This window comes from Rhincodon typus, chromosome 14 (genome assembly GCF_021869965.1).
Source record: "Rhincodon typus isolate 14 chromosome 14, sRhiTyp1.1, whole genome shotgun sequence".
Taxonomy (NCBI): Eukaryota; Metazoa; Chordata; class Chondrichthyes; order Orectolobiformes; family Rhincodontidae; genus Rhincodon; species Rhincodon typus.
In genome coordinates, this window is record NC_063345.1 from 30,237,835 (window position 1) to 30,264,069 (window position 26,235).

Below are 26,235 nucleotides of genomic sequence, written 5' to 3' on the forward strand. Positions count from 1 at the left end.
GCATATTGCATTCAATTCTGGTCACACTGCTATAGGAAGGATATTGAAAAACTTGAAAGGGTTCAGGGAAGATCTACAAGGATGTTTCCAGGTTTGTAGGGTTTCAGCTATAGGGAGAGGCTGAATAGGCTGGGGCTATGCTCCCTGGAGTGCTGGAGGCTGAAGGGTGATGTTATAGAAGTTTATAAAATCATGAAGGGCATAGGTGGGGTGAACAGCCAAAGTCTTTTCTCCAGGATAGTGGAGTCAAAAACTAGAGGGCATAGCTTGAAGGTGAGAGGTGAAAGATTTAATAGGGACCTAAGGGGCAACTTTTTCACACAGAGGGTGGTGCGTGTATGGAATAAGCTGTCAGAAGAAGTGATGGAGGCTGATATAATGGCAACATTTAAAAGACATCTGGATGGATATATGAATAGGAAGGGTTCAGAGGGATATGGGCCAAATGCTGGCAAATGAGACCAGATTAATTTAGGATATCTGGTCGGCATGGATGAGTTAGACCAAAGGGTCTGTTCCATGCTGTACAACTCAATGACTTTATGACTGTAATACTCTATTTGAGGGTCTTCATCCATGAATCACGAGAAGCTAGCATCAAAATGCAGTGGGTACTATGGAAGGCAAACAAAATGTTAGCTTTTATTTTAAAGGGAATAGAGTATAAAAGTAAGGAAGTTTTGATAAAACTATACAAGTCACTAGTCAGACCACAGCTGGAATACTATGAAGAGTTTTGGACCTCTTATCTGAGGAAAGATACACTGGCACTGGAGACAGACCAGAGAATGTTTGCAAAGTTGATACTGGGTAAGAGGGGGGACTGGCTGATGAGAAGAATTTAAGTAAGTTGAGCCTGTACTCATTGGAACATAGAAGAACTATAAGTGACCTTAATGAAATATGCAAGATTCTTCCAGGACTTGATAGGGCACTTGCAGAAAGGTTGTTTCCTCTTGTGGGAGAGACAAGGACCAGACGGCACAATTTCAATCTAAGAAGTCACATATTTAAGACAGAGAGGAGGACAAGTTTCTTCTCTTGGAGGGTAGTGATCTGTGGAATTCTTTACTTCAGAGGGTTATCAAAGCTGGGTCATTCAAGCCTAAGTTAAATGTTTAATCAGTAAGCGAATCGGGGGTTATGGGGAAAAGGCAGTAAAGTGGAATTGAGGATTATCAGATTGGCCATGATCTCAGTACATGCCAATGCAGACTCAACCATTTGAATGGCCTACTTCTGCTCATACATCTTGTGGTCTTACAGTCTTCCAACCAACAGAAGATTATAACTCATTGTGGAGTAGAGACGTATTGGTGTCTCACACAGCCTAGAATGTGGTGACAATGAGAGTGACATGGACCAGTCTGCCATTGCTTTGGCTTTTGCCACTGCATCCAAATGATTCCCTCCCTCATCTGCAACATTGTTCTCTTCTTCCTCCTTGTCAGAGAAGACATTTGGCTCATTGCCTTCCTCCTTCAAAATCATCTCCCCTTTGCTAAGTGTGGTTGTGTAGCATGCACATTGATCAGATTGATCGTGAGCCCTCATTATGGCTGGTAGCTGCTGCCTTTGCCCTTCTAGATGGAATTGGTCCTGGGTTTGGAAGGTATTTTCTAAAGATGTTTGGCAAAATGTAGATAGCACACTGTTGCTACTGAGCATTGGGGGTGGAGGGAGTGGATGTTTGTGTATGTGGTGCCAATCAAACAGCTGTTTTGACCTGGATGGTGTCAAGTTTTTTGAGTGTTGTTGGAGCTGCACTCATCCAGGCAGGTGGGGAGTCTTCCAACACACTCCTGTGCAAGATACTTCAGCTGAGGTCTAATCAGTGTCTTATAAAAAGTTCATCATAACTTGTCTGTTTTGTAGTGTATGCTCCTATTTATGAAACCCAGAATACTTAATACTTCTTTTAAACAACACTCAATAATTTTAATGCTATTTTAAATTATTTACGTGCATTCACCCAGGTCTCTCAGCTCTTGCACATCTTCTAGAATAGTACTTTTACTCTATAATGTCTCATTTCCTCCATGCCTTGTCCAGACTCCCTGCCCAGTGCCCCCCAAACTGTCCCCTCACTTGATATCTACCATCATATCCTTGAATTTCCAAAGCAGGAAAAGCAACTTGCTCTAACACCAGGAAGTTGACTACCCTGCCTGTTGTATTTAACTGATGTGCAAGCATAAATCTAAAGACATGTATTGCTCACTCACAATAATGTAATTGTGAAGAGAAAGTTAATTCTGGAGACACATATAAATGCATGTGAACGGACTGCCCCATGCTGCTCAAACTGTCTTCAAACCTCCCTGAACATCATTTAGTTCACATCAAGAAGTTGGTTTTACATGTTCCCCCACAAGCCTTTCTTCCTGCTTCCCTGATCAACACAGGACTTTGCCCCTCATTTGAGGGGCGACACCTATCTCCAACCACCCTTTCCAAGCTCACAAGGTAGCTGCACTGACAGATATAGAGAGGAAATGGTATTCCCTTATGAGCACAGAAAGCTTCACAGCACAGCAGCACAAACATCATCAGCATGGGTATATCAGGGCATCCTCTGCAGTTGACCACACTTTCATTTGTCTTGGCATATCAAACTCCTGGGAACTGCTGTGCAAGGCCAAGAGAATGAGGTTGGTCACACTTAATCCATTTCCATTCAATTCACCAACTCATGCACAAGCGTTTCCTGTGGGACTCCTTCACTAACTTCCTATCAAATTCTGAAATTTATCATTTCAGAATCTACCCATACAGTACAATATATTTCAGGTGAGACCAAAAAGAAGAAAAATAAACTCTACTTAGCTTTCATAATGTATGACCAGCATTGACATTGCTGCTTTAAACAAAACCCAACTAACAGGGAAGGCCAGCTAAAACAAAATCAGAGCTATCAGTAGGCTACTAAGTATTCTTCTGGAGAGGCAAAGTCAAACAATGAGGGTTGAGAGATAGGTGTTGGCTTTGCTATCAAGTCTGATATTGCAAAAATATGGATACTTCTTTCTAAATGATCACCTGATAACTCCAGACCAAAGACTTGTGAACAACAATGCTGCAAGCATCAGCGCAAATACATACGGTCTAGCAGCAACAAATCCTAACAATATTGTTACAGACAGGAGAGATATTGTGCCACATCAAGATAGACTTTAAAGTAGTTTTGTTTTTAACCCTTTCAATGCTTTCAGCCTCAAGAACAGACAAAGAACAGAATTTTTTCACAAGTTTAAAAATAGAAGGAATACTCATTTATTTCTCAACACCCGACTGTAATTGCAACAACACCCACTCACATTCGCACAAGCTGCACATATAAGAAAATGTAAATACAAAAACAACTGCATGCACTTGGTGTTTACAAAATCAAAAAAGTCGCTAAGATTTTTTTGTGATCAAAGCTACAGAGAACATTGCAGATCTGATGTTTCCTTTTTGGTTTGGTGAAGAAATGGAGATTTGAAGTTTCTTGCAATTAATTCATTGTAGCTTACTCCTTGCAATGGTAAGTTTTGACTTTCCTTTGGCTGTATTTGAGCCCCTGTAGCAAGGATATGAATTGGCTCTGCAAATTTGCAGTTAAAAAGGATAGCCCCACTTCTCTACTGTTAGTGAATGTCGAGAAAAAGTACTTCCTTTACTCATTGGGATCTTTTCTCTTTGAGTTTCCCAGATGGACTGACACGAGGCTGGTTATAAATACCCAGTGGCCATGATATTGGTGCTTTCACTGTCCAGACGAATAGTCCCTGGCAACATTAGCACCGACATACAATGGAGCTCGAATCTCAGCCACTTGCATTTTCTTGTGGAATGGTTTTCCTTTACACCCATTCTGTGGGAATTTCATTCTGCAGCCATTGAGTTTGGCTGGCCACTGTACATCAGCTTCTGTAGGCATTTAGGCAACAATAGCTGTTAACTCCATAGGAGAGCCCTGTTGAATTTTTAATGTCTCCTCAGGAGTGTTCCAAAGGGCTATTTACATTTTAATTTCCTGTTGAGACAAGCAGGCTATTTCCACCCTTGGATAGTTTCTTGCTTATGAGCAGGGAAGGAAAGAGGTCAGCTGGCCACCTTTGACTTCATATTGCTACAAGTCAGATTATTCATTGTCCAGGTTGTTTCAAAAGAAAATAAAATGTTCATTTCTTTCATCCATCCATGCTAACTTGTTTAGGCAAGACAATATCAAGGGCAAACTCTATGAGGACCTGGAAAAGGCTATTGCAAATGCTCCAATGGAGGACATTGTTAGAGTATAAGATCATAAGACATAGGAGCAAAAATTAGGCCATTTGGCCTATTTAATCTGTTCTGCCATTCAATCATGGTTGATAAGTTTCTCAACCCCATTCTCCCCCCTGCTCCCCATAACCTTTGATCCCCTTAACAATCAAGAACCTAACTATCTCTGTCTTAAAAATACTCAATGACCTGGCCTCCATAGACTTCTGTGGCAGCGAATTCCATAGATTCACCACTCTCTGGCTGAAGAAGTTTCTCCTGATCTCCATTCTAAAGGGTCTTCCCTTTATTCTAAGGCTGTGACCTCGAGTCCCAGTCACTGTTGCTAATGGAAACATCTTCCCAATGTCCATTCTATCTAGGCCTTTCAATATTCTGTAAGTTTCAATTAGATCTCCCTCATCCTTCTAAACTCAATTGAATATAGACCCAGAGTACTCAAACATTCCTCATATGTTAAGCCTTTCATTCCTGGGACCATTCTCATGAACTTCCAGTATATCCTTCCTGACATATGGGGCCCAAAATTGCTCACAATATTCTAAAAGTGGTCTGACCACAGCCTTATAAAGCCTCAGAAGTACATCCCTGCATTTATATTCTAGACCTCTCAAAATAAATGCCAACAGTGCATTTGCCTTCCTAACTACCAACTCAACCTGCAAGTTGACCTTGAGAGAATCCTGGACTTGGTCTCTCAAGTCCCTTTGCACTTCAGATTTCTTCATTTTCTTCCCCATTTACAGAATAGTCTATGCTCCTATTCTTCCTAAAGAAGTGCGTGACCTCACACTTTCCCACATTGTACTCCATCTGCCACTTCTTTGCCCACTCTCCTAAACTGGCAAAATCATTCTGCAGCCTCCCGCCTTCTCAGTACTACCTGTCCCTCCACCTATCTTCGTATCATCTGCAAACGTAGCCCTCAGTTCCTTCATCTAGATCATTAATGTACAAAACGTTGAGGATCCAATACTGACACTTGCGGAACTCCACAAGTCACTAGCTGCCATCCTGAGAAGGATCCTTTTATCCCCACCTTCTGCTTTCTGCCAATCTTCTATCCGTGCTGGTACCTTTGCCTCTAATGCCATGGGCCATAATGTTACTCAGCAGCCTCCTGTGCGGCACCTTGTCAAAGGCCTTTTGGAAGTTCAAGTAGATAACATCCATTGGCTCTCCTTGGTCTAACCTGCTCATTACCTCCCCAAAGAATTCTGACAGATTTGTCAGGCATGACCTCCCCTTGATAAAACCATGCTGACTTTGCCTTACTTTACCATGGACTTTCAAATATTCAGAAATCTCATTCTTCACAAAGGACTCCAAAATCTTACCAACGACTGAGGTTAGGCTAATCAGCCTGTAATTTCCTATCTTTTGCCTCACTCCCTTCTTAAACAGGGGGGTTGCATTAGAAATTTTCCAGTCCTCTGGGACCCTCCCGAACTCCAGTGATTAAGAAGGACTTCAATGCAACAGTAGGAACTGACTATGAGGCTTGGCATAGTGTCATCAGGATTCAAGGCGTGAGAAAAACAAAAAAAAAGCAATAACATACTACACTTGCATCTTTGAGCTGCTGGAATATGTCAATCATCAATATTATTTTTAGACAGAAGATAAATAGATACATCCAAGATTTAAACATTAGTATTGGATTAATTTTATCATTATCTGACTCATAAAATAATATATGTCATGATGCCCAGGGTTTTGAGAAGGGTACCGAGTGTTCTACAGATTACAAGATGTACAAGAATGCCAAGAAAGCCAGATGTGGAAAAACTGGCATCTACAAAGTGCTATGAACAAGTCAGGCTCAGACTTGAACAGCCTTCCTCCAAATAAAACCTATGCGATGATGTTAAAATGGCATTAATAATCTTCAAATCAACAGTCTTGGAAGCTGCTAATGATGTCTTGGGAACATACAAGATAAACCATCAAAATTAGTTTGATGAAAATGATGATGCAATTAAGGATCTGTTACAGGAGGAAAATGTAGCAAATGTAGCATGGCTGAGAAACACGTATATATGCTGCTAAGAAATTATTCCAGGGGAACAAAAGGAAGCTGCAACAGAAGCTGTGTAGGATGCAAGATGCATAGTGGGCCAAGCAGATCTGAGAGTTTCACATTTCTGTTAATCAGCATGATGTGAGGAATTTCTAGAAAGCTCTGAAGAGTATGTATGGTCCTCCCTCATGTGGTACTCACCTATACTCAGCAATGATGGCGAATCTCTCCTGATAGACATGTCAGTTATCAGACAGCACTGGCCTGAACACTTCAAAGCTGTGTTTAACTGTGCATCACTGTAAATGGGGTAGAAATAGATGAGCTTCCAGACTTGTCCTAAGTCTGGACAGCAAACCCTCTGTTGTGGAGGTGATAAAGCCACCAGATAGCTACATTTATGGAAAGCTCCAGATTTAGATCGGAGCCCAGGAGAAACTTTACAAATTTACTTTCCACAGATCCTAACTAACCATCAAACGCAAAACAAAATATAACACGGAATACAGGATCAACAAATCATTGCCCAGGAGTTCAAGAATTCCATGATTGTTTACGTGTGCAGAAGAAAAGGACAAAAATCGGTGTGACAACTACAGAGAAATCACACTACTTGTGATAGCTGGTAAGGTTCTAGCAAAAATTCCATTCAACAGAACCGTGAGCAACATTACACAACATGAATTACCAGAAAGTAAAGTGTGTTCAGAAAAAGCAGACATTTGCAAACTTATCATCAGCAAATATCAGAGAAAATCTGTGAACAATGGATGAGACTTCACTGTGCCTTTGTTGACCTGACGAAGGCCTTCCACACAGTGAATACAGAAATGCTATAGAAATTCTAAAAGCGTGGATTTCCTGCTAGAGCTGCAAATCTAGTACAGCAGCCTCACAATGGAGGAACAACCAGTTTCACTGACTGTGGTGAATATACTGATTCCTTTAACCCAACAAGTTGTGCGAAGCAGGGGTGTGTTACGGACACTGTAATTTTAGGATCAGAATCACCTCGATCTGGACTTTATGAAGTACAATGCAAAAATCCTAAACTCTGTTGGCACAACTACAGTAAATAAAAGATAATTTTCATCACAAAACACACATTGGAAGGCTACATTTTGTATTTGTGAGTGAGAGTGAGAAAGAGAGAACAGATGGGGGGAGGGCTAATCTGAGAAGTTTGAACATGATAGTTGAACTGATATTATTAAAAGGCAGATTAGAAAGATAGTGGTGGGGGGGTTGTATCAATACTCCGAGGGACAAACAGTCTAGTTTGCAGCTGAGGTTGTGAGGCCTGTATGATCTGTTTATTCCCAGGTGCAAGGGTTTGGGACATAATGGAATGGCTGGATAAACTTCTGGAAAGGGAGGGTGAACAACCAGTGGTTGTAGGTCACGTGGGAACCAATGACATAGGCAGGGCAACTTGAAGGATTTGCAGGATTAGTTTCAGGAGTTAGAGTGTAGGTTGAAACGTAGGATCTCCAGGGTTGTAATCTCTGAAATACTACCTGGGCCACAAGCTTCACCATTTAGGCATAGATAGATCAGGGTGGGAAATGAGTGGTTTGAGGTCTGGTGTAGAGGAGAGATTTGGATTTCTGGGACATTGGGATCACTTTTGGGAAATAAGAAAGCTTTTGGAAGAGATGGGCTTCACCTCAGCAGAAAAGGACCAAACCTCTGGGCTGAGACGGTAAATAGTGTAGTGGGTATGGATTTAAACTTGTAAGGCAAGGGCATGGTTTGACTAATTTGCCTAGTTTTGGAAATACCAGAGTGGGTAAAATAGACAAGTTGAGAAACAGGGAAAAGGAAGTGAGGCAAGGCTTGAGTGTTGACTGGTAGCAAAGAAATGGTCACCTTCTAATGGGCAAGAAAGAGATAAGGGCAATGTTAAATTGGATGTATGTAAACACACAGAGTAGATTGAAACAGTATTGGGGAACCAGAAGCAAAACTTGCTCTAGGGGTATATGACATAGTAACATTAACTGAAACATGGCTGAAATCAGAATAGGACTTGATACTTAACATCCATATAAATGATTGGGATGAAAATATAGAAGGCATGGTTAGTAAGTTTGCATGGCACTGATGGCATAGTAGACCGTGAAGAAAGTTTTCTAAGATTACAAAGGGATCTTGATCAAATGGGTCAATAGGCTGAAAAATAGCAGATGGACCTCAATCTGGGTAAATGTGAGGTATTGCATTTTGGTACAACAAACAAGGGTAGGGCTTATACAATCAATGGTAGGGCTCTGGGTGGTGTTGTAGAAAAGAGGGACCTAGGGGTACAGGTACATAATTCTTTGAAGTTTGTGTCACATATAGACAGGGTGGTTAAAAAGGTGTTTGGCATGCTTGCCTTCATTGCTCAGTCCTTTGCGTATAGGAGTTGTGAAGTCAATGTTGTGGTTGTACAGGACATTGGTGAGGCTTCTTCCGGAATACCGTGTCCAGCTCTGGTCGTCCAGTTAAGGAAGGATATTATCAAGCTGGAGAGGATTCAGAAGTGATTTACCAGAATGTTGCCCGGTGTGGAAGGTTTAAGTTATAAAGAAAGGCTGGATAGGCTAAGACATTTTTTTAACAGGAACGAAGGAGATTAAGAGGCGACCTGATAGATGTTTATAAAATAATCAGATGTAGAGACAGAGAAAATGGTATTTGTCTTTTCCCTAGGATGGGGGAATTTCAAGACTAGGGGCACATTTTTAAGGTGACAGGAGAGAGATTTAATAAGACATATGAGGCAATTTTTTTAGACGGGGGTGGTTTGTGTGTGGAATGAACTTCCTGAGGAAGTGGGGGATGCGGGTACAATTACAACGTTTAACACACATTCGGAAAGATACATGAATCGGAAAGGTTTGGAGGGATATGGGCCAAGAGCAGGCAGGTGGGACTAGTTTAGTTAGGGATTATGTTTGGCATGGACTTGTTGGACCAAAGGGCCTCTTTCCACGTTGTATGACTCTGTGACTCTATCCCGGGTTATACGGATTTTGGTGGAAATACGATAGGTAAAGAAAAGGAGGAGGTGTAGCAGTCTTGGTCAAAGATAGTATCATTGCCCTTGACCAAAATGCAGTTCCTGAATTAAAATCTATATGGCTGGAGGTGAGAACCAGAAGGTGGCAGTAACTTTGCTGGATATTTATTGTAGACCTCCAAATAGTGGGGAGGAAATAGAGGTTGGTGATTTCAATTATCCTAGGCTAGACAATGGAAACAGATAGAGCGTGGGGTATGAAGGGGAGAAATTCCTGCAAAGTGTGCAGGACAATTCTCTGGAAAAGTACATTTCCAGTCCTATCAGAGAATGAGCTATGCTGGATCTGGTCCGAGGAAACAAAGCAGACCAAGTGGAGAACATCAGAGATGGGGAGCACTTAGGAAGTAGTGATCATAACATAATAAGGTTCAATATTAAGTTAGAAAAGGATATCATCCAATGAAGGATTAAAATCCCAGACTGGAAAAGGGCAGATTTTAGAAGTCTATAAGTTGAAATTGAGCAAATTGATTGGAAATGTATTTTGGTAGATAAAACAAGGGATAAGAAATGGGAGAATGTCAAAACAGGGTGCAAGCTAGGCAGATACACATCAGAAATAAATACAGGGTATCCAAAGCTACAGTACCCTGAATGACTGATAAGAAGATAAGGAAGAAAAGAGTCCATACCTCTATTCTTCCTACCAAAGTGCACAACCTCACACTTTCCCATTTTGTATTCCATCTGCCATTATTTTGCCCACTCTCCTAACCTGTCCAAATCCTTCTGCAGCCTCCCCGCATCGTCGATACAACCTGTTCTTCTACCGATCTTTGTATCGTCTGCAAACTTAGCCAGAATACCCTCAGTTCCTTCATCTAGATCAGATAATAGTAAGCTGACGAGAATACTGAATTATGAGAATGATGCTGAGTAACTTCAGAGGGATATTGACAGGTTTGCCAAATGGGCAAATGAATTTCAATGCAGAGAAATGTGAGGTAATGTATTTTGGTAGAAGAAATATGGAGAGACTATAACAGCTTAATGCTTCAATTTGAGGGGAGCACAGAATTAGAAGGACCTTGGGGTTCAAGTGAATGATTCTCTGAAAGTGACTAGGGAAGTTAAAACAGTTATTAAGAAGGCCTATATGATCCTTGGGCTGTGAAATACATGCATAGAGCATAAAAGCAAGGAAGTGATGTAATACCTCTACAAATCATTGATTAGGCCACATTTGGAGTACTGTGTTCAGTTCTGGGCACCTTATTTAAGAAAGGATGTTAAAGTGCTACAGAAAGTTCAGAGGAGATTTACTAGAATGACGCCAAGAATGAGGGTTTTTAGAAAGAAGTAAAGTTTAGAGAAATTGGGCTTATTTTCCTTGGAGCTGATAAGATTAAGAAGTGACATTTTGATGTGTTCAAAATGATGACAAACTTTGAGAAGGTAAAGAAAGATAATCTGTTTCCACTGTTCAGTATGTCAGTAACTTGGGTTCATAATTTCAAGTTTGTCAACAGGAGAGCTAGGAGTGAGATAAGGAGAAACTTCTTTACTCAGAAAGTTGTTAGGATTTGGAATGTGCTACTTGGGAGAGTGGTGGAGGTGATTCCAGAGGAGGTATCAAAAGAGATATATATTTGAAAGTGATGAAGTTAGAGGGCTATTGAGATAAGGCTGGAGAATGGGATTAGCAGGTAGCTCTTTCGGGAGCTGGTACAGACACAATGGGCCAAATGGCCTCCTTCCCTATTGCAAAGTTCTATGATTCTATGATGATTCTAAAAGGACTGGAATTTGAGACTCCACAACAATGAAACAAGATAACCGCAATCATATCATTAAGAAATGGAGAAAACCATTGACTCAGATGGCAGGGCCAGGTTCCAAACAACCATTCACTCCAGTCATGGAGGCAGAGAAAGCTTTTCCACAAAGTTTAGGCTTGGAGCCAGGGAGCAGGCAAATGGGACTGGTTTAGTTTGGAGTTGGGCCGAAGGGTTTGTTTCTGTGCTGTATGACTCTGACTCTATGCCTCCCCCTAGTGAGATGGATTGTGGAAGCAACATCAGGCCTGAGCAGGCTTGTCTGGAACACACTCGAAGGATCAAAGAGGATGCCAAGCACTGACCATCTAGCAGGATGGCCTCAAGGAAAGTGCTTATGACATTTTGATAAGGATCATCATAGAATGGGGAAGGGCAGAGCATTTGGCACTGTAGTCAAGGAGGTAGATCAGGGATGGCCCACCTGGCATGTGGACCCACAGTTCTCGCTAGAGGGACCAACTGTGTAGAAGATTGTAAGCCATTAACCCAATCCAAGAGGACTGAGGCTGAAAAGCTAAGGTAATTTAAGGGTCACAAACTCAGCCAGGTGGTTTGGCTCTGAATTAAATAAGGTTTGGTGTAGATATGTGGGGTTTAGCCTTTTTTTTAGTGAAGACTTTAGTTTTAACCTCATAAGTCATGGTGACTGGGTATTTTTTTGGGAAGTGCTGAAGTTAAATCATGGAGGGAAAAACACTGATGTTTTGTATCATTTAAATCAGGTTAGAGGTTTTGCATCGTGATTAGTGGTCAGTGGTTAGCACTGCTGTCGCACAGCACCAGGGACCTGGTTCAATTCCACCTTCAAGTGACTGGCTGTGTGGAGTTTGCACATTGACCCGTGTCTGCGTGGCTTTCCACCAGATGCTCCAGTTTCCTCCCACACTCCAAAGATGTGCAGGTTAGGTATATTAGCCATGCTAAATTACACAGTAGTGCCTGGGATGTGCAGGTCAGGTGGGTTAGCCATGGGAAATGTGGAGTTATGGGATGGTGTTGGTCTGAGTGGGATGCTATTCAGATGGTTGGTGCAGACGCAATGGGTCACATGGTGTCTTCTCATGCTGTATGAATTCTATGTGAGCAACGTTTTATTTTAATAAACTACAAATTTGTGATTGCATGTGTTCATGCAATTTTATTCTCCACAAAATTCTGAAATCCAAGGACCATTTGTAAAGGGGAACAGAATAACAACCAGGTACATGCTTTTCAGTACATTTTTTTGCTAGCATACTTTCTGGAGCATTTGACAGAAATGGTGATGGAATCTACACCCAATTCTGAATGAACATCAATGTTACAATTACTGTCTATGAGGCAGGGGATGATGCAAAGAGGCTATACATATATGAATATGAGATCCCATTTTCAATGCAATGTCACTATGTGACCTATGTGTCCTCTGATGCTTTCCTTTCTCATTTCCCTCTAAATTTGTGTATAGTGAAGAGCTAGTCCTGGCTGGCAGCATTTAACCTGGGTATAAAGCTCGGCTTCAAATGTGGTGCCAACAGCAGAAATCCCATCCTAGCAACGACAAGCTACACTTGTGCTCAAAAGTGATGGAAATGTGTCATAGAAATGTGGAGCATACATAATGAGGCGAACAGCAGAGACTTGCTGGAGATAGCTTACTTGAGCACATGGATAGAAACCTTCCGTGAAACTCCCCAAAATTGACATTTCACCTTTTTTTTTGGTAAAATTCAGCCCATAGAGTATATGACTGATGAGAAGATCCCAGTCATAATTTAAATTTGGATAGCACCTGCAAGGTGGGCTCAGATTATGGTCCAAGGACTCTGAATTTAAAACTCAAAAAATGTGGCACATTCACCACAGACTAGAATCAGTCTCAAGTAGCAGCCTTATTATTTTCAAAGAACAAAGAATACAAGCACCTAGAGACAAAAACCCAGCTAGAAAGAATAGCAGTCCCAACAGACAAATCAGACAATTTCTCTTTGCCAGCACTGTAGAAAGTCATGCAGGTCCATAATTTGCTCCCAAAACCACACCAGAATATACAAGAACTGGCTCAAAAGAAATATTGTTAATCAACCCGTTCAGACATGTTCTGACACACCTTTCTGGCAAGCAAAACTTGTGTAGGCCTCCTACCATGAATTAATGAAGATATTTATAAAAAAAATTAATCAGTCTGTTTGGATATGTTATGGCATATCTCCAAGGCAGTTAGGACTTGAACCTGAACTTTCTGGCCCCAAGATGCACTTACGGGAAATAGCCATTTTTAATACCCCAAAAGGAAACTGATGTTGATCAGTGCACAATTTGAAAAACTCAGTTACTACTAATTGAACAAGACTTTACATTTTAACAGGGATTATGTTATGTAAAAGGTTGAGCTTCTTGTCAATTTGTGTAGATTGTATCTATATCCTGCATCTGTGGAGCAATATCAACTTCTGGATACATGTGCAGATAGGAGAAGTTGCTGCCAGTTTTACACAATAATAACAGTTCCACTGTCGTTGGAGCTGCAGCTTCCAGACTGACACACTGGAGCAGGAAATGGTGAAGAATCTTGATTTTAAGAATGAGGAACAAAAGCAGACAAATGTATGGAGGATGTTCTATTTGCAAATCAGAAAGCAGTAAGAGGAAAGATCATTCTTTCATGGTAAGTGGATGTCACTGGCAAAGCCAACATTTGTTGATCTGAGTGGTTTGCTTGGCCATTTCAGAAGACCAAGATCCTGATATGGTTATGGAGTCACACGTAGGCCAGACCACTTACTGGTGGTAGATCAGTCTCCCTCAAAGATGTTAGTGAACTGAATCAGTTTTTGTGACAATTGATAACAGTTGTTATGGTCACCATTTTAATTTTAGCACTTAATTTCAGATTTAATAATTGAATTCAAATTCCACCAATGGCCAAGGTGGGATTTGTACAAATATCCCAACAGCATTTGGTTGGGTCTCTGGATTGCCAGTTCATTGTTATTACCACTAAAAACATCCATCTCCCCTTATCCAGCAAAGAGTTCCTTCCTTGTTCTTATCGACTTTAATTTTATTAAGGCTTCTCTAAACCACAATCTGACAAATGCTGCCTTCTATATTACAGGCAGTTGCTCTCAGCTCACCTCTGGAATTCAGTTCTTTTGTTCATGTCTGGATTAACACTGTAAAAAAGAGCAGCCCCTTGGAGAACTGGCTGGAAACTAACTGATGCTTGTGCAACCATACTTCAGAAGGAATTAGCATTAAGGGGAGGATAGTTGGAAAAAAAATCAATTCGTAAAACTTTTTGGCACTGTTTCTGGGTCACTGGGAGAGCAGTACTGAAGTAGAATTTATGACCTCCAAGCTATTTTTATGTCTATGAGCATCCTGACCATGATTACAGGAGCAATAGGAGATCAGTAGTGAACATAACAAGAGCTGCAGAAGTCCAGGCAGATGCTGTCACAATTACAGGTGATGTTACTTGTGATTTTGGATTGGACCATTCTGCCATATCAAGAGCAGAAATTTGGAAAGATTCAAACAATAAATTACAGGACAGGTGAAGACTTATCTGGGTGATAAATATTTCTTAATATTTTTAAGACTCTCTATTTTGAAGACTTTTTAATGGTGAGCTCTATTGTTTGTAGTTAATGTTGTTTGACCTTCCTGAATTACTTTCCCTTTACTAATGAAGATTGGGGAGGAGGGTGGTGGTTCAAAATTGAATAGCCTCAGGAAACACATATTGAATGTGATACACAGTTAACCCGGCCCCTTGTTGAAGCTGGCATCATCAGAGCAGATGCAATGGATACTGAGAAACTGGGAGAATGGAATGGGATCTTTACAGGAAGCAGGGTGTAAGGATGTATAGTCAAGCTAACTGTTAGGAGTCAGTATGTTTGCAGTGGACTTTGGTGGTCAGCCTATTCCTAGAAATGGAAACAGATGCCGAGGAAGGGAAGGGAAGAATCAGAGATGGGCCAGGTGAAGATGAGAGCAGGGTGGAAATTGGAAGTGAAATTGATAAATTTTTCCAGTTGTGGATGAGAAAGGGAAGCAGCACCGATAATGTCACCAATATGCCAGGAAAGATTTGTGGATGGGGAAAGTAGAACTGGAAGGAGGAATGTTTCATGTACCCAGTAAAGAGACAGGCATAACTGTGGCCCATGTCAGTATCCACGGCCACACCTTTGACCTGAAGTAAGTGAAAGGAGCTAAAGGAAAAGTTGCTCAAAGTGGAGATGAGCTCAGCCAAGCAGAGGGTGGCAATGATCAATGGGGACAGGTTCAGGCCATTTTTGCAGAAAGGAGCAGAGAGCCCTGAGATCATCCTGATGGAGGATGGACATGTAAAGGGATTGCATGTCCATGGTAAACAGGAGGCAGCTCGAGCCCACAAATTGGAAATTCTGAGATCTAAGTAAAGTGTCAGAGGAATCACGGATGACTGGACAAGGACAGAAAAAATTGAGTTAAGGTAGGAAGCGATGAGTTCTGTGGGGCAGGAGCAGGCAGAATCAATGAGTCTGCCTGGCCAGTCCTTTGTGTGGATTTTGGGAAGGAGGTAGAAGCAAGCTGTGGTGAGTTGGCGAACAATGAGCTGGGAGGTAGTCGAGGGGAGATCACCAGATAAAGTGAGATGAGTGGCCATTGTGAACACAATAGCCTGGTGTTCTATGAGGATGGGATCACGGTCCACGGGGAGATAGGAGGAGGTATGTGTGAACTGGTGCTCAGTCTCTGCAATGTAGGGGTTAGCACATCGGACAAAAACAGCATTACCCTTGTCAGCGTTGGATCTGAGAGCACAGATTGCAGTCAGTTCAAATGGAGTTAGGACTAATGGGTAAGGGGCGGGGCAGAGAAATGGAGGCGACCAGTGTCATGTTGACAGTTCTCAATGAACAGGTTAAGTGCAGGTAAATGGGCAGAGGGAGAGGTTCAGCTGAAGGAAGACTGTTGGAAGTGGGTGAAGGGATCTGTGGGACGGGAAGAGGACTATAGTCCAAAGAAACAAGCACAGAGGTGAAGGCAATGAAAGAAGGGTTCAACATCATGTCATACCCAAAATTCATTGAGATGGGATAAAATTGAGATCTTTGCTAAGTACAGAATATTCAACATCAGGGAGCGCAAGGTCAGAAAGGATAGCAAATGCATGATGGGAGATGAGTTTAAGAGAGGGGATGCAGTCGGTGGAAATTCCGAAGGTGTGGGTATCTCTAAGTTGTTGCAATCATCTCGCTGCTTACAACGTGGTCTGCTCTACATCGGTGAGATGAAATACACACTGGTTGAATGTTTTGCAGAACATGTATGCACCATCTGCGAAAGTGACCGTGAGCTTCCTGTTGCCCACCACTTCAACATACCACTGTGTTCCTTGGCCAACATCTCTGTTGCAGGCTTGCTGCAGTGCTCCAGTGAAGGTCAGTGCAAGCTGGAAGAACAGCATCTCATTTTCTGCTGGGGTCCCTGTAGCCTTCAGGACTCGATAATATCAAGTTCAATAATGTTAGGGCCTGAGCACCTTGTCACATGTCTTTTCTCCAAACCCCACACAGCTTGTCATTACATGGGTTGCTACCACAACCAACCCAAATGTTCCCCATTAGCTGCTGTTCACTCTCCCAGGCTGACGTTTACCCATTTCTTTGTCAGCTCAACTACTCTTCTCACTCTTTGGGCTCCATCTCCACCTATCATTTACTCCACCTCTTCCCACCCCACCTTTAGCATATATACTGACCTTTTCCTAACTAAAATAATTTCTGAAGAAGGGTCACTTGATCCAAAACATTAACTCAGCTTTCTCTCCACAAATGCTGTCAAACTTGCTGAGTTTTTCCAGCAATTCCTGTTTTCACTAGTAATTACCACTATAGACTCTGTGACAGTTCCTGTGAAAGAGTTAATTAGCAGAGGACTGGCGAGTGGGGTAGGTGTCCTATATCTGTAAGAGCTCAGGAGTATTGCCTTTGGGAGCTGATAGCCAAGGCATGAATGCCAGAGTGGAATACTCAAGCATCCAAACATAGTACTTCAAGAAGTTTGATGGCCTTGAAAAAGTACCCATGATTATCGAATACATCTCCAAATATTGAGTATAACAAAGAGCACCACCTGCCTTAGATGCCAGACCACCAATACTCACTTTCCAACAATTTCTATCAGTCAGGATTCATATCCAATATAAGAGAACCTCCAAGTGTCTCGGTATAGAATACACCAAGACTAGAATGCCTTGGCAAAGACTGTTTATTGTTTGCCACAGAGTTTACATCTCCATTCTATTAATCCCTTCGTGCAGGCTGTCCCCTTTGTATGTACACATTTAAGTTCATTTTTGATAAATGAAAATAATGAGACTAATTTTAACAAACCAAATCAAATTTAAATAAAGGACACTGTAACTTGATTCAGATTTTCTAAGAAAAGTTAGGGAACTTTAAATTAAAATGTCATTGGAGGGGATACGATGGCACTCCACTGCCTGGGGTGCCCACTGGCCACATGAAGCTTCAAGTGTGCGCACAGCGTGCTCCCTTTCCAATAACATTCAGGCACTGGCGTAATACTCATTTAAATACACTTGCAAAACTAAGAAATAAATTTAACCGTAACAAACAAAAATATAACAGCCTGTTGCAGCTGAAAAGAAAACTCAGGAATTAAATTAAAATGTTTTTGCTGGAGGAAATAATGCACTTCAGTGCCTGTCGTGCCCATATATTACAAAAAGCTTTGAGTGTTCCAGTGGACACTGGCAAGTGCCCTCTCCGAGTTCTCCCAATATCTGTTTACTCTGTTAACTTCAACTACCAGGTATTTAATATCTATCAACAGAACCTATTAAATACTAACATTTAACATTCAGATACTTCACCACATCCTTACACACTTAGCACTGCTGACAGTTGGCCTATATTACCAGCTTGACAGGTGCATCATTCAAATAGATTGTATGACATGCATTGACACACTTCCTTCTCTCTTGCAGGGCAGCTTGGCCACAACTGGAGGCAGAAGTTGCTAATCAGAGGGCACATACATGCCTCTATGTTCTAAACCTCCAGGGAAAAAAAAAAGTGATGGCCATCTGGCCATTACTGGGATATCAGCTGCTAAAGCCATAAAGATGTTCTCATAACTAATCCTTCTTCATGCTTCCCATCTCATCTAATTTACACACTGTAGACGGTATAACCATAACATGTGCCATAAACTTTGTCTTGTGCCTCTTCCTTTCAGATTGCAATGAGGTACATACTGGCCAGGCAATAGAGGAGCATGAAGAAGGTGATGATGATAACACAGCACTGTTCCTTAATTTCAAACTCAGATACTGATCCTGTTTATATGCTACTGATATATTTTGAGGCTGGAATAGAGAGGGTCTTGAACATGGTCAAACACTGGGCACACATGGGTTACAATTAGGGCAGGAGGCAAGGAAAATGTAGTTTTACTGCAGAGTGAAGTTGCACCTGGATTCCTCAATAGGGGATCCATAAAGGGATTTATTGTTGTGGATTACAGGAATGGACTATTAGGTATGCAAAACAAAATGCTGGATGCATTGGGAAGTCAGCCAGAGAGCCTGCTGTCAATGTTAATGAGCAGGGAAGTATCCTGGACCAACTTGGCACTCTGTTTAGCACAAAGCTTGAAGCTGATCCTTCCCATGTTAGAAATGATGGCCAACTCTATTCATTCACTAATGAACCCATCATCGATACACCATCTGATGGCCAGTCCTGCTCTGCAGCACAAACAAAAGCCACAGAACACCTGAGTGCTGTGGTCCAGCAATCTGTTTTCCAACAGATGGCCTGAACTGCTGAGGGGCCACTGAGGGAGCTTGCTGTCCTCTCTCAAGAATAAACCATTCATCGCCTGACCCCGGCACTCTGTCAGCGTTCTTGCTGTTGCCTGTCGGTCAGCCAGCAAGCCCAGACTGATGCTGTCCATGCTGAGATGGTGCAGTACAAAGATGGGTCTTTTCGGCCCAAAGCTTCTCCTGGCAGTCCTGCCAAGTAGACATGCAATTTCTCCATTGTATGTCAGGAGCCCTCCACCAGCCAAGCTATAAGGAGGACGAGCATAACGGATGACGTACGGAGGGAGGTACTGGGGATGAAGGCATAGGAATGATTGGCTCACTTTTATTCGCAATATGGCATGATTTTACTTTTAACAATTACGTTGAATATCTATTTTAATGGACTTTACGTGTTTTATTATGGTCAAGTGGATGGTGTATTGGTCAGTGACGAGGGAAGGTGTGGGAGAGTAGATAGAAGATGAATAGGCTTGTAGTTATTGGTGTAGCCCTTGAATAAGTTATTCACAGACAGCTCTGGCTGAAAGGAGCTGTCTAAGTTGCCTCCTGCTCTTCAGCTGTTTGACACATGGCTGGTCTTAGCAGCTACTCATTTTTGATGGCACAGCTGTACAACACATTGCATACCATTTCAAATCTTCACATCTGCTCTGAAGAGTTGAAAAGTTCTGCAGGATTCCCCCAGAGTGATTCAGTATTAAAAGCACTGTTTTAGTATGACTTGTGCACAAGAGTAGTCACCCATACTGTCAGTGGATAGCTCTTGGTGCTTAGTAGCCACTCTTTGGTTTGCCGTAGTGCCTCAAAAGCTGCTGGCATAGCGAATTGCTAAAGAGCAAAGGCATCACGACTGTAGTCCAGATGCCATGTGACCTGCATGATGCATCACCTATAGTCATACATTGAAGGAACTGAATTCTTTCCAATTCTGATATAGAGCACAGTTGGCATCCAGCATCTGCAAAATGATACGGCTCGCATATTTTATGGCACCTACAATACAAGCCCACAATGCTAATGAAGGCACTGCTCACCTCACCTTCTGAACTCTGACAACAGAGAATGGATTACAATCAGCTTTCGCTGTAGAGAGAGCGTTGGTAGCCCTTATAACAAAAGCAGAACTCTAAGACGTTGCATGTATCTTCAGCCTCAGCCCACTAAAAGCTGGACTCATACAACTTCACTATCACAGCTCCATTCACTATCAGTGCTAATGTGGTTTTGCCCTGTTCTGAGTCTCTAGTTGTGACTGGAGCAGTTTACACTTTTCAATGTACGCACATCCTGATAAACACATAGATATGTTACACAGTATTGCCCACACATGATGAGATTGGAGAATTACTCCCTGAACATCTGAGCTTTTCTTCCACTTCTCCTTTTTCCATCAATTTGTCCTGCACTTTGTGGTCTCTGTTCATTTTCCAAATCATACTGTAATCCAAGGCAAAAAGCTACTAATGCACCCATGTCCTGAAGCAAATGTTCGTGTAAAAGCCTCAAAGTCTGTCAAAGCCCTTTCACAATCTTTCATCTGACTCTGTCTAGGCTTTGAAAATGGAAAACAACTACAGATAACACTAAAATGCAAGAACTGAAAGAATGTAAGAAAACAACCAGAGCCTAATCTGTAAGCAGTTAATGATCTTTTTAAATAACACTAATTGGGAAGTTTTTCTGCTCCTGAATACACGTTCCACTCTTTAAGGGGCAGTGTTAGCTAGAGCACTGAGCTCCAAATGGTAGCACGGACATCAAATCAACATTGCATGCTGACTGACATATGATCCACCTACTGCGGGTGCTCACCAATATAATGTTCAACACATTTCACCTCAAAAGGATGTGGTGCACCATTGTTGCCATTTTTAGAGCTTTAAGGGCACTCAAACTCCAAAGAATGAATGTAAATGAATACATTTCTTCATCCATAGACACTTCCTTGTGCACAGCTCCTCAGACACCAACACAGAACTGTCACCTCTCATAGTAGGTTGTTCATCAACAGGGCTCAATGGCCAGAAAACAGACATGCTGGATATTTTGTAAGTCTCTGAGGCTAATTGTAGTCTTTCAGTTTTTGCCCCACAAATTAGATATTTTAATAGGAAAATGGTAGTCTGAAGTTTTGTTAAGGGTGAAAATAAATTGTCAAAAATGTTCTTATTGGAGTTTATTTCACATTCGCACCATAATCGTACAACCACATTAAAAAGTGTCTTACCTTTTTACACATCACCAATTGATGGTCAAATAGGAAGAAGGTCCTCTGCTGGTTCCGTCCATAAGGCTGGTAAATCCATGTCATTTCCCCAGAATAGATCAACTCTGAGCTCCTGTCCAGAACATCATCGCCCTTAAAATATATTAAAAAACTCATATAACAACTTGCATCTTACGAACCTTGAGGATTTATCACAATAGAAGTCTTCTGAAGGGCCTGGAAGCTTAATTACAGTAATCTATTTGATCTAATCAAATTTGACCTTTTTTTGACCATTAATGCATAAGGAGTAGAAATCAGATTTAGTTGCAACAGTTTTACTTACAATGTGAGCTAATATGAGGGAACAAAGATTGGAAATTGACTGAACTATTTATCAAGCTATGCCATAAATGGTAAAACAACCAGCTATTTTTTGTCCTTTTGGGAAGTTGGTGACCCAAGGAATAGTGTAGGTATCTAAACTACAATGCTGAGCTTCAACTTGCCTACATTGCATCCTTGAAATCAGCTCAGCTAAAAAGGGGCAGCTTACAGAAATTTATTCAATAATTAACTGATACTTATCCATCAATCAACTTCATTAAAAACATATTATCAGATCATTATTGTCATTTATGGAAACTTGCTGTGTACAAATTGACTGCCTTTTGTCCCACATTACAGCAGAAATTACACTTGAAAAAGACCTCAGTGTTTGTGAAATGTTATGCAAGGCCTTTAAGTCACAGCAGTGCTACATAAATACAAGTCTTTCCAATTAAATTTTCAGCAAAATTAACATTTGCAAAAAAAACACAAGGAGCCAAAAATTGTGATCCTCATGCTCCATCTTTGTTTTGTCCCAACCATGCCCCCTACCACAATGCCTCCAATATTATCCCCCTCCATTCCTAGCAGCCACTTAAAACCACTGAAGCAGGTGACCTGAAACTTACTCATACGAAGTGCAGCTGACCATAGAGATGTGACAGGGACAAAGTCAGATCTCCCAGATTGTTTACGTGAGGCCTGGCTCTCAATTTTGTGCTGGTCTCAGGCTTCCCAGTAAGATCACATATTGAGGCTACATCACTGCCTCTTTTGTGCCATATTGGACAGCAACAAATTTCTATAGAAGCGCTTTTTAGACAAGGACTCGTCAATGAGGCAGCCACTGCACAGAAAATACCAAGCCTGTTTCATAAACCAGCGCTTTTTCACCATATCTTCAATTCGTGCCTACTTTAAAAATGTACAAATTTGTCTATTGTTAATTCAGTTGTGTTATAAATCTAAGGTCATTCTGCTGAAGCTGCAAGTATCCTATCCAATATCTTCAACAGTAATGTTTGTTGTGATCACCAAGACACAAGGAAACCACAAGTTCTGAAGATGTGAACAGAGCTGTGACAGGCCGATCCCTACTGTCAAAAGATTGTGTTAAATAGAAAGATTAAGAATCGTGGCTTTTAGTCTTCAGTACAGGTAACTGAAAGTGGTCCTTATCGGAGTGTAACAGATACTCAGGATGTAAATTCAATACAAAAGAAAGCTGTGAAAGGGCTGACGATGCTCTATTGGCCAGAATTACTTCATTCCCCACTGAGTGGAATAAACAAGAACAATCTAGAGCACAGTTCTAATTTCAAAATTAATTGTAGGAATTGAAGTTCAAACTGGAAAAAGGTATATTCATAATTAATGCCATGGAGCATAGTGAGATTAGTGTAGTTTCCAGATTGGTTAACAGAGCAAAAAAAAATGACTGGAACAACCCAGGAGGAGTTGGTTATGATGGGCTAGATTTTCATCCTAGAACAGTGCAGTGGAAGTTTGGAAATTTGCTGGCTTGGTGTGCCCACCTCTGGAGAAAGTGCCTGCAAAGGTAGGATTTTTGTTTGAGGATGACGGATGCTAACCAGAATCAGCTCAGTAACCTCATAAGCAGTTTAGAGGCAACCACGGGTTGCTGAGTGCTGACAGGCTGTATAAAAGGCTTGTCTCGATGTTCTGGGACTTCCTTCTTGGTGTAATTACAGATGTTAGGCCATCTAGCCATCATTCCTCAAATTCCTTCACACACTCCACATGTCCTATTCATGGGAAACCATGCCCCATCCATGCCTTGATGGCCCCTCATGTTCTCTATGCCAACATGTGGCCCTTCAACCTCTCCCCTCATAATGCCTTCTTGCTGAGAGCCCAGGCATCCATTAGTCTGTTGAAACTGCTGTAACCAAGGGAAGCCACTCCTTGATTGAGAGCTTTTTCTCTTTGACTAATTGAGAAAATAGATCGACATTTATTTACATGAGATAAAGTGGCATAATGTGCTTGTAGTCTCTGCTATTAATAGTTTAAAGGCCTAGATTGTTGTCTCTTTTACAGGGCTGTAGTAAAGGAAGTTTTTATTTAAAAGAAAATATGAAGGCTTCGTTGTTTTTCTTTTCCACACATGCCATTGTTACTAATTGGCTATGTACAGAGTGTATACTGGGTGAATAAAGACAAAAGTACCATAAATTGGTATGAAATGTATGAAAGGCCATTGGGGTGAGAGAGGTATCTAGGTTGGCATGGAGGATAAATGGAGCAATTGGGATGGGTGGACGGCCATAGGTTGACAAGGCGACATGGGAAGACATTTTGAAATTGCGTTCGGAAGGTCCTCTCTTCCAGGGTATGGTTCATGAAACTTCTATGTGGCTATGAATCATGAGTTCTTGAAAAGCTGGCCTGACTTCCTAAAAATTGTAGGGAGCTGAGTCTATCCCCACAATGAAGCCAGCGAGGAAGGGAACACAGGGTGCAGATCTGCACTCTTATCTCATACTGATGAAAACTGATGGAGTCAGGAATCCTGGAATCAGGGCCCACTCACCATTTTAAACATTCACAGCCCCAAATCCGCAAAAGTCCAACCAAATGACTGGGAGACCATAGATTTCTATAGGAATGATAAGCTAGACAGATTGAAAGCCTTCTCTCCTTTACACTAATCCTTCTGATCATCCACTTAAACCATCTTTTTTTTTTCAAAAATTGGACATGTCACATCCCACATGTCACAATTTCGAGTTACCCCATGCTCTGAGAATTGATATTGTATTGAATAACTTTATACTTATTTTTGGAGAGTGAGCTACACAATTTAAAGTGCAATCTGTCGATTAAGGCAACCTTTGAAACTGTGGATAGCATCATCTGACCTGTTTTTTTACCCAAGTGTGATGACGAGCCCCAGAAAGTACAGGACCCTACCCACCGTTCTAAGTGGGAAAGGCTCTTGTATCTATCAGGCACTAACTGGTCACCGGGTGGGCTTTTCGGGGGGCACCTTCTGCAACAGCAATGTCCAACTCTGTTGGAGGTTGCTGACCAGTCAGAGATTGGTAGACTCTGTGAGTCGCAGTGACCAGGGGCTGCTCACAGCTCAGTAATAGCAAAGTCCAGGAACAATGCTCAAGACAGGTTATTTTTCAGGGATACCACAGGGTAGGGGGCTGTCAGGGATAGGCAGTCATGGGGTTGTAGTTACAGGCAATTGGGTTGGATTTTATTGGCTACTTCCTGCTTACCATCACTGCCCCCAGTTACCTCCTTATTGGGGTTGATTGAGACACACCACCATCACACAACCCAGCCCAGCTGGCAGACCATTTCACCAGTCAAGAAGACTTGCCAGCCTTCTTACGCATGAAGAGGCCCTTAAATGGTTGTTAATTGATCACTTACAAATCTCAATTGGCAGTGGGGTGAGAAGGTGAAGCCTAGGCCCTTCTGTACAGAACCTAATTCCTGTAGTGTGCCAACGCAGCAGGTATCTTCCCGATGCCAAACTGCCTGAATATCTTCCCCTCCCACCAGTTTCCCTGCCACTTCTCAGGAGAAGAAGGTTCTGTCTTGTTTCTTTATGTAACCCCCCAACATTACAATTATGTGAAAATGCTGACTGAAAACAACAATTGCTTTTAAACAAAGCTTTCACACCTTTGGGAGATTCATATATTTGAATATTTTCTTTGGTTAAGTAATAATTCAAATGACTTGCAAAATGTAAATAACAGTTTTGTTGTTACAACAGTTAATGTTAGCATACTTTAACAATTTAGACATAAAAACAGCCAGAGATTTTGACTCCATGTAATTTCAAACCCTGTTATTAGTACTAATTTTTGATTTTGTATTGAGTGCAATATTTTTTAAGCTTTTCAAAGGAATGAAAATCCCAAAATATGGCCAAAAATAAATGCCTAAAATGAGAAACCAAAAAGCTAATTATCTGGTTATTTCCATACAAGTAGTTACAAGATTTGGCATGAAATTACCTTTTATTCAAAATATAGGAAAGCTTCCCAATGAGGTAGTGTGGGTAGTGTTATATTTGCACAGTTAGAAATTTTGATGTTTGTTTCTGTGTACAAAATCTGTTTTAATGTACCGCTGTTAATTCAAGATAATTTGTTACTTCGAAAGAAATAATTCAAACCAAGTAGTTCAAGCCATCATATCTCTTAAATCTTCCATTAACGGTTGAATAATGCAGCATAGGAGGTATGTTGAATAACTTGAATGCAAATTTATAGACATGATAAGCAGCTTCGAAAAGATGGCTACACTGTTTGTATGATGGCATAGTTGATACATCTAGATTTAAAATGATTTTGAGTATAAGGTGCATTGTCCATCTTTGAGTTTATTTGGGAAAAGTGTGACACATTTGATGTACTACATAACATATTTAGTTTAAGGCAGCTTACAAAGGAACATAGGACAGATTTCAAAAAAGCTTTTGCAGGCTATTTAGCTGGTCACGATATCTTGACATTACATTTACCATCAAATTTTTTGTCAAGCATTAATTAAATTACTGCTTGCATATGCTCATACAATTAGTAGTTATTTGCGTGCTTACCCGGACCCATACCTTTTTCATTCGCTCCACAGTCAAATCTAAACTACCTTTTCATTACCCTTCTTCTAAGTTTGAAATGTTAAACCCATTGACATTTAGCTAACCTATACTTAGAATTTTAAACACTTCAAGAAAAGCAACCCTCT

The 26,235-nt window shown here is 41.2% G+C and overlaps 1 protein-coding gene across 1 annotated transcript in view; it reads right to left on the minus strand.

Moving 5' to 3' along the window:
- Positions 1–26,235, minus strand: part of arhgef9a (Cdc42 guanine nucleotide exchange factor (GEF) 9a) — a 138,875-nt gene that overhangs the window by 52,549 nt on the left and 60,091 nt on the right. The window contains exon 6 of the mRNA XM_048605521.1: positions 21,193–21,324. Within this exon, the coding sequence (XP_048461478.1) occupies positions 21,193–21,324 (132 nt within the window). The remainder of the gene's footprint in view (positions 1–21,192; positions 21,325–26,235) is intronic.